Here is a 7,500-nt window from a genome sequence, read left to right on the forward strand (position 1 = left end):
GATAGGAGAGAAGAAGAGAGAATAGCGGAGAGGAGAGAGGAGAGAGGAGAGGAGAGAAAAGAATAGCGGAGAGGAGAGAAGAGCGGAGAGGAGAGGAGAGGAGAGGAGAGGAGAGGAGAGAGGACAGGATAGGAGAGAAGAAGAGAGAATAGCAGAGAGGAGAGAGGGAGAGGAGAGGAAAGAATAGCGGAGAGAAGAGGAGAGGAGAGGATAGAATAGCGGAGAGGAGAGGAGAGGAGAGGAGAGGAGAGGAGAGGAGAGGAGAGGAGAGGAGAGGAGAGGAGAGGAGAGGAGAGGAGAGAATAGAATAGCGGAGAGGAGAGGAGAGAATAGTGGAGAGGAGAGTATAGTGGAGAGGAGAGGAGAGGAGAGGAGAGGAGAGAGAGAGGAGAGGAGAGGAGAGGAGAGGAGAGGATAGTGGAGAGGAGAGGAGAGGAGAGGAGAGGAGAGAGGAGAGGAGAGGAGAGGAGAGGAGAGGAGAGGAGAGGAGAGGAGAGGAGAGGAGAGGAGAGGAGAGGAGAGGAGAGGAGAATAGAGGAGAGGAGAGGAGAGGAGAGGAGAGTAGAGGAGAGGAGAGAATAGCGGAGAGGAGAGGAGAGGAGAGGAGAGGAGAGGAGAGGAGAGGAGAGGAGAGGAGAGGAGAGGAGAGGAGAGGAGAGGAGAGAATAATGGAGAGGAGAGGAGAGGAGAGGAGAGGAGAGGAGAGGAGAGGAGAGGGAGAGGAGAGGAGAGGAGAGGAGAGGAGAGGAGAGGAGAGGAGAGGAGAGGGAGAGGAGAGGAGAGGAGAGGATTGCTGAGAGGAGATGAGAGGAGAGGAGAGGAGAGGAGAGGAGAGGAGAGGAGAGGAGAGGAGAGGAGAGGAGAGGAGAGGAGAGGAGAGGAGAGTAGGGGAGAGAAGAGGGGAGTAAAAGGGTGGGGGAGTAAAATGTCAGCCTGGGAGATGGCTCATTCATTTTACACACACATTTAGTCATGTAACCCTTGGTGTAAAGTAGGTGTTTAGTCAGTCAGACGTAGGGATCATCAGTACGTCAGAGATCACCATGAGCATGTTTGAGGCAGACTAGCATCTGTTTACATGAAGTGTTGCAATGTGTTCTGTTCTGATCAGAGCTGGTGTTTGAGGCAGACTAGCGTCTGTTCACATTGAAGTGTTGCAATGTGTTCTGTTCTGATCAGAGAGGGTGTTTGAGCCAGACTAGCGTCTGTTCACATTGAAGTGTTGCAATGTGTTCTGTTCTGATCAGAGAGGGTGTTTGAGGCAGACTAGCATCTGTTCACATGAAGGAATCAAGTCTAAAGCAAGTCAGAAGGTCAAAGTCTCAAGTCAAGTCCCAAGTAGAACGGGTCGAGTCTCGAGTCAAGTCCAAGTTGTGCATTCTAAGAGCAAGTCGAGTCACAAGTTTTTTCAAATCAAGTCTCAAATCAATTAAATACAATTCTATACAGGCAATGACTTGTTCAACAACAAATATAAATAGACAATATTTGTGTATTTATTGAGGTCACCAGACCTTTTCATTATTTTGTTTACAACATATTTTGATGATGTAATAATTCATTTTAACAACAAATTCCGAATGCAAGCTTCATAAGTAAATGATCAATTTCAAGCAATTTTCACACACCAAAAGACCAATAGGCCTATGCTAGTAATTGTTGCTTGATGCCCCATTGCTGGTCAGCTTGCAAAGTAAACAGTTAATATTCTTGATCACCAAACAATGATAGGAGCTGCATTTAGATTTCTTTATGATGTTTGTGCTGCACCCGATCCTATAGCTGTACAGGAAATCAGGGATCTGTTCGCTAGCTCAGGGATCTGTTCGCTAGCTCAGGGATCTGTTCGCTAGCTCAGGGATCTGTTCGCTAGCTCAGGGATCTGTTCGCTAGCTCAGGGATCTGTTCGCTAGCTCAGTGGTTTTCAACTTTTGGACCCGCAACCCTCAAAAAGGAGTGTGTGTGCGACCCACACACGCACACACACACGTGTTCAAAATCGCTGCATAAACAGTGATGCTTGTTCAAAACGCAAGATACAGAAATAAACTGCATTTTGAGCTGAAAGTCATTCATGTTAGCAGTCAATATCAACTTGGGATATCATGTTAGCAGTCAATGTCAACTAAGGATATGGCACCGACAGACATGGCAGCTCTGCTCCTAGCTCCTGAGCAACAGACATGGCAGCTCTGCTCCTAGCTCCTGAGCAACAGACATGGCAGCTCTGCTCCTAGCTCCAAAGCAACATTGCAGTATTTTTTTTGTGTGTGTGTTATTTCTTACATGATTTGCTCAGAACGTTTTTTTGTGTTATTACATACAGCCGGAAATAACTTTTGGTTATCAGAACGACGGTAACTCACCAGCGTTACGACCAGGAATACGACTTTCCCGAATTGGATCCTTTGTTCATAACCCCAGGGCAATTTAACTTATCCCAGAGGCTGCTCCAAGACGCCACCGACGGAGAAGAGGTATTCAGAGTGGACTTCTAGTCCGACTCAGGAGGCTTGCACACCATCCACCGCTTCTGAGTATATTACTCGCTAATGTTCAGTCTCTGGACAATAAAGTAGACGAGCTCAGGGCGAGGATCTCCTTCCAGAGAGACATCAGGGACTGTTATATACTCTGTTTCACAGAATCATGGCTCTCTCCGGATGTACTGTCCCCGTCTATACAGCCAGCTGGGCTCTCAGTACATCACTCAGACAGGAATAAAGAACTCTCCGGGAAGAAGAAAGGCAGTGGTTTTATGTTTCATGATTAACTACTCATGGTGTGATTGTGATAGCATACAGAAACTAATTGACTGTAGTACTCACGCTGGAAAAACACTCGACAACTGCTACTCCCTCTTCCGGGATGCCGACAAGGCCCTCCCCCACCCTCCCTTCGGCAAATCAGATCACGACTCCATTTTGCTCCTCCTTTCCTATAGGCAGAAACTCAAACAGGAAGTACCTGTGCTAAGGTCTATTCAACGCTGGTCTGACCAATCGGAAGCCATGCTTCAAGATTGTTTTGATCACGCGGACTGGGATATGTTCCGTGTAACCTCTGAGAATAACATTGACTTATACACGGACAAGGTGACTGAGTTCATCAGGAAGTGTATAGGGGATGTTGTTCCCACTGTGACTATTAAAACCTACCCTAACCAGAAACCGTGGATAGACGGCAGCATTCACGCAAAACTGAAAGCGCGAACCACCGCATTTAACCATGGCAAGGTGACTGGGAATATGGCAGAATACAAACAGTGTAGTTATTCCCTCCGTAAGGCAATCAAACAGGCAAAACATCAGTACAGAGACAAAGTGGAGTCGCAATTCAACAGCTCAGACACAAGACATATGTGGCAGGGTCTACAGACAATCACGGATTACAAAGGGAAAACCAGCCACGTCGCGGACAACGATGTCTTGCTCCCAGACAAGCTGAACACCTTCTTCGCCTGCTTTGAGGATAACACAGTGCCACCGACATGGCCCACTCCCAAGGACTGTGGGCTCTCGTTCTCCGTGGCCGACGTGAGTAAGACATTTAAGCGTGTTAACCCTTGCAAGGCTGCCGGTCCAGATGGCATCCCTAGCCCGGTACTCAGAGCATGCATAGACCAGCTGGCAAGAGTGTTTACGGACATATTCAATCTCTCCATATCCCAGTCTGCTGTCCCCACTTGCTTCAAGATGTCCATCATTGTTCCTGTACCCAAGAAAGCAAAGGTAACTGAACTAAATGACTATCGCCCCGTAGCACTCACTTCTGTCATCATGAAGTGCTTTGAGAGGCTATTGTTGTGGCAAAGATGCATCCATAGAAGATTGCTGAAGTACTTTATATATATAATATTAAGGTAGGTAGGCTACTCTGTTCTTGCAAGGCAAAACATGAGAAATTGAAACAAGTGCTTTCTGGTCACTAATCTGAATATGTGCGCCCGCCTTTGCGCGCCAATGCTGATGACTAGACAACAGTCAAGACGCTCAACTTCTTGGTTCTGTTTTTGAAACAAGAATTTGATGTAATGCAGTAGGCCTATGTTAGTGACCTGGTCAAGATCTACAGGAAACGTATGATCTCTGTGATTGCAAACAAAGGTTTCTGTACCAAATATTAAAGTTCTGCTTTTCTGATGTATCAAATAATAATAATAATAATAATAATAATAATATAATAATACTTATGTCATGCAATAAAATGCAAATTAATTACTTAAAAATCATACAATGCGATTTTCTGGATTTTTGTTTTAGATTCCGTCTCTCACAGTTGAAGTGTGCCTATGATAAAAATGACAGACCTCTGCATGCTTTGTAAGTAGGAAAACCTGCAAAATCGGCAGTGTATCAAATACTTGTTCTCCCCACTGTATATAGAGAGAGTGGATGTTTGTTCTGGATTTGGAAGATGGCAGAGGCAGGGCCATGTCCCTAGTCTGTTATAACTAACCATGGTACCATATTAAATATCTAATATGAACTCCTCGTCAAAAGAGTCTAAGTACATCCTTACATTCGTAATCACTTGATACCCTAGAAACTCATCATAACACTCACCAACCAACCGCTGGCACACATACACTGTAACTGGCTGTCTCTGTTGGCTTTCAAGATGTATCATGTTAATAATGCTCTCTCTCTCTGCATCTCTCTCTCTCTCTCTCTCTCTCTCTCTCTCTGCATCTCTCTCTGTCTTCTCTCTCTCTCTCTCTCTCTCTCTCTCTCTGCATCTCTCTCTGTCTCTCTCTCTCTCTCTCTCTCTCTCTCTCTCTCTCTCTCTCTCTCTCTCTCTCTCTCTCTCTCTCTCTCTCTCTCTCTCTCTCTCTCTCTCTCTCTCCCTCTCTCTCTCTGTTGCTCCTCCCTCTCTCTCTCTCTCAATTCAATTAAATTCAAAGGGTTTTAATGGCATGTGAAACACAGTCTCTCTCTCTCTCACACACACTCTCCACTGCAACACTTGCCACACCGGCCCTGGTGCACGTCATAGTTTGCGTAAGCAGCCCTCCAGCCTATGAGCGCTTGGTAAAATGTAGTAGTATACTGCGCGCTCTGCTTGCTCTCCCATTCAAGGTGCCGCTTGCTCTCCTCTTGTCTCTTTTTGGAGTAACACTGTGTTTTCATCATGCTTGAAGTCGAAGGTAGGGATTTTATGCCATCTCTCTTTCTCTTTCTGTTTCCAAGTTATCACCACTCATTGTTTTTTTATTATTAATTGTATTATTATGCGTTATTCATTTTCAATGATTTCTCTTTTTTCTTTCTCTCTGCGTCGAAAGTTTCAGTGTTAGTCTACACCTGTTGTTTACGAAGCATGTGACGAATAACATTTGAATTGATTTTATATTTTAACTGACAATTGAGCGAAATGATGCCGTGAAGGTTTACAGCTCTCTCCTCGAAGTTGTTCCCAAAGAGAGTTCCTTTACGCTGGAGGATGGATTCGTACCAGAATGCGGCTTACGGTTGTGTCTGTTATTCTGCAGTTAAATCTTTAGAAGATGATAATAATGAGAGAGAATGAGCTCCAGTTGTTCTGGAATGGTTTGAGGTGCGTTTCTACTGTGTGCGTAATGGTGATGCTGGATTTCATTCGAATGGAGACGCTATGTGTATTTAAATTGGTGTGTAGATCTGTGCGTTTAATTTGGTGTGTAGCCTACACAATAGCGATGGAGACTGTTACAGTGTTGATATCTGTACATTGAACCATTAAAGAAGTAGGTTTTTGTGTAGCAAATATATTTGCCCCAGGCAAGGACAGCCAGTATCGCACTTCGTGTCTCTGAGTGAGACCTTCTCCCCCAGTAAGGTCTTCTTCTTGACTTGAATTCAAAAAAATATTTGTTGAACTGAACTAGTCCCATGGCCCCAGGAGATTGGTTTAGGGGCAGTTGGGGGAGAGGTGGGCTGGGTTTAGGGGGCAGTTGGGGAGAGGTGGGCTGGGTTTAGGGGCAGTTGGGGAGAGGGGGGCTGGGTTTATGGGCAGTTGGGGGAGAGGGGGGCTGGGTTTAGGGGCAGTTGGGGAGAGGTGGGCTGGGTTTAGGGGCAGTTGGGGAGAGGTGGGCTGGGTTTAGGGGCAGTTGGGGGAGAGGGGGGCTGGGTTTATGGGCAGTTGGGGGAGAGGGGGGCTGGGTTTAGGGGCAGTTGGTGGAGAGGGGGGCTGGGTTTAGGGGCAGTTGGGGGAGAGGGGGGCTGGGTTTAGGGGCAGTTGGGGGAGAGGGGGGCTGGGTTTAGGGGCAGTTGGGGAGAGGTGGGCTGGGTTTAGGGGCAGTTGGTGAGAGGGGGGCTGGGTTTAGGGGGCAGTTGGGGAGAGGGGGGCTGGGTTTAGGGGCAGTTTGGGAGAGGGGGCTGGGTTTAGGGGCAGTTGGGGAGAGGGGGGCTGGGTTTAGGGGCAGTTGGGGAGAGGGGGGCTGGGTTTAGGGGCAGTTGGGGGGAGGGGGGGCTGGGTTTAGGGGCAGTTGGGGGAGAGGGGGGCTGGGTTTAGGGGCAGTTGGGGAGAGGTGGGCTGGGTTTAGGGGCAGTTGGGGGAGAGGGGGGCTGGGTTTAGGGGCAGTTGGGGGGAGAGGGGGCTGGGTTTAGGGGCAGTTGGGGGGAGAGGGGGGCTGGGTTTAGGGGCAGTTGGGGGAGAGGGGGGCTGGGTTTAGGGGCAGTTGGGGGAGAGGGGGCTGGGTTTAGGGGCAGTTGGGGGAGAGGGGGCTGGGTTTAGGGGCAGTTGGGGGAGAGGGGGCTGGGTTTAGGGGCAGTTGGGGAGAGGGGGGGCTGGGTTTAGGGGCAGTTGGGGAGAGGGGGCTGGGTTTAGGGGCAGTTGGGGGAGAGGGGGGCTGGGTTTAGGGGCAGTTGGGGAGAGGGGGCTGGGTTTAGGGGCAGTTGGGGGAGAGGGGGGCTGGGTTTAGGGGCAGTTGGGGGAGAGGGGGCTGGGTTTAGGGGCAGTTGGGGGAGACCCATATGAAAAAAATAGTATAGGATACTATGCTCTAAATACTGTAGCATTAACCCTCGCAAGCCTGCCGGCTCAGACGGCATCCCATGCCGCGTCCTCAGAGCATGCGCAGACCAGCTGGCTGGAGTGTGTTACGGACATATTCAATCTCTCCCAATCCCAGTCTGCTGTCCCCAACTTGCTTCAAGATGTCCACCATTGTTCCTGTACCCAAGAAAGCGAAGCTAACTGAACTAAATGACTATCGCCTCGTAGCACTCACTTCTGTCATCATGAAGAGCTTTGAGAGGTTAGTTAAGGATCAAATCACCTCCACCTTACCCGACACCATAGACCCACTGCAATTTGTGTACCGCCCCCTGGACTTCCTGACGGGCCGCCCCCCAGGTGGTGAAGGTAGACAACAACACCTCCACTTCGCTGATCCTCAACACAGGGGACCCACAAGGGTGCGTGCCCAGCCCCCCTCCTGTACTCCCATTTCACCCATGACTGAGAAGCCACGCACGTCTCCAACTCAATCATGAAGTTTTCTGACGACACAACAGTGTT

The 7,500-nt window shown here is 48.7% G+C and overlaps 1 protein-coding gene across 2 annotated transcripts in view; it reads left to right on the forward strand.

Moving 5' to 3' along the window:
- The window catches only part of LOC121555392 (serine/threonine-protein kinase DCLK1-like), a 160,802-nt gene that overhangs the window by 107,655 nt on the left and 45,647 nt on the right, over positions 1–7,500 (forward strand). Inside the window, exon 1 of one of the 2 annotated variants that reach the window (XM_045213053.1) lies at positions 5,083–5,146. The exons of the other annotated variant lie outside the window; for it this stretch is intronic. Coding sequence (XP_045068988.1) covers positions 5,131–5,146 — 16 coding nt within the window. The 5' untranslated portion in view covers positions 5,083–5,130. Of the gene's footprint in view, positions 1–5,082; positions 5,147–7,500 lie in introns of those variants that run through there. 2 annotated transcript variants of the gene reach the window in all.

This window comes from Coregonus clupeaformis, unplaced genomic scaffold (assembly GCF_020615455.1).
Source record: "Coregonus clupeaformis isolate EN_2021a unplaced genomic scaffold, ASM2061545v1 scaf0076, whole genome shotgun sequence".
NCBI classification, from domain to species: Eukaryota; Metazoa; Chordata; class Actinopteri; order Salmoniformes; family Salmonidae; genus Coregonus; species Coregonus clupeaformis.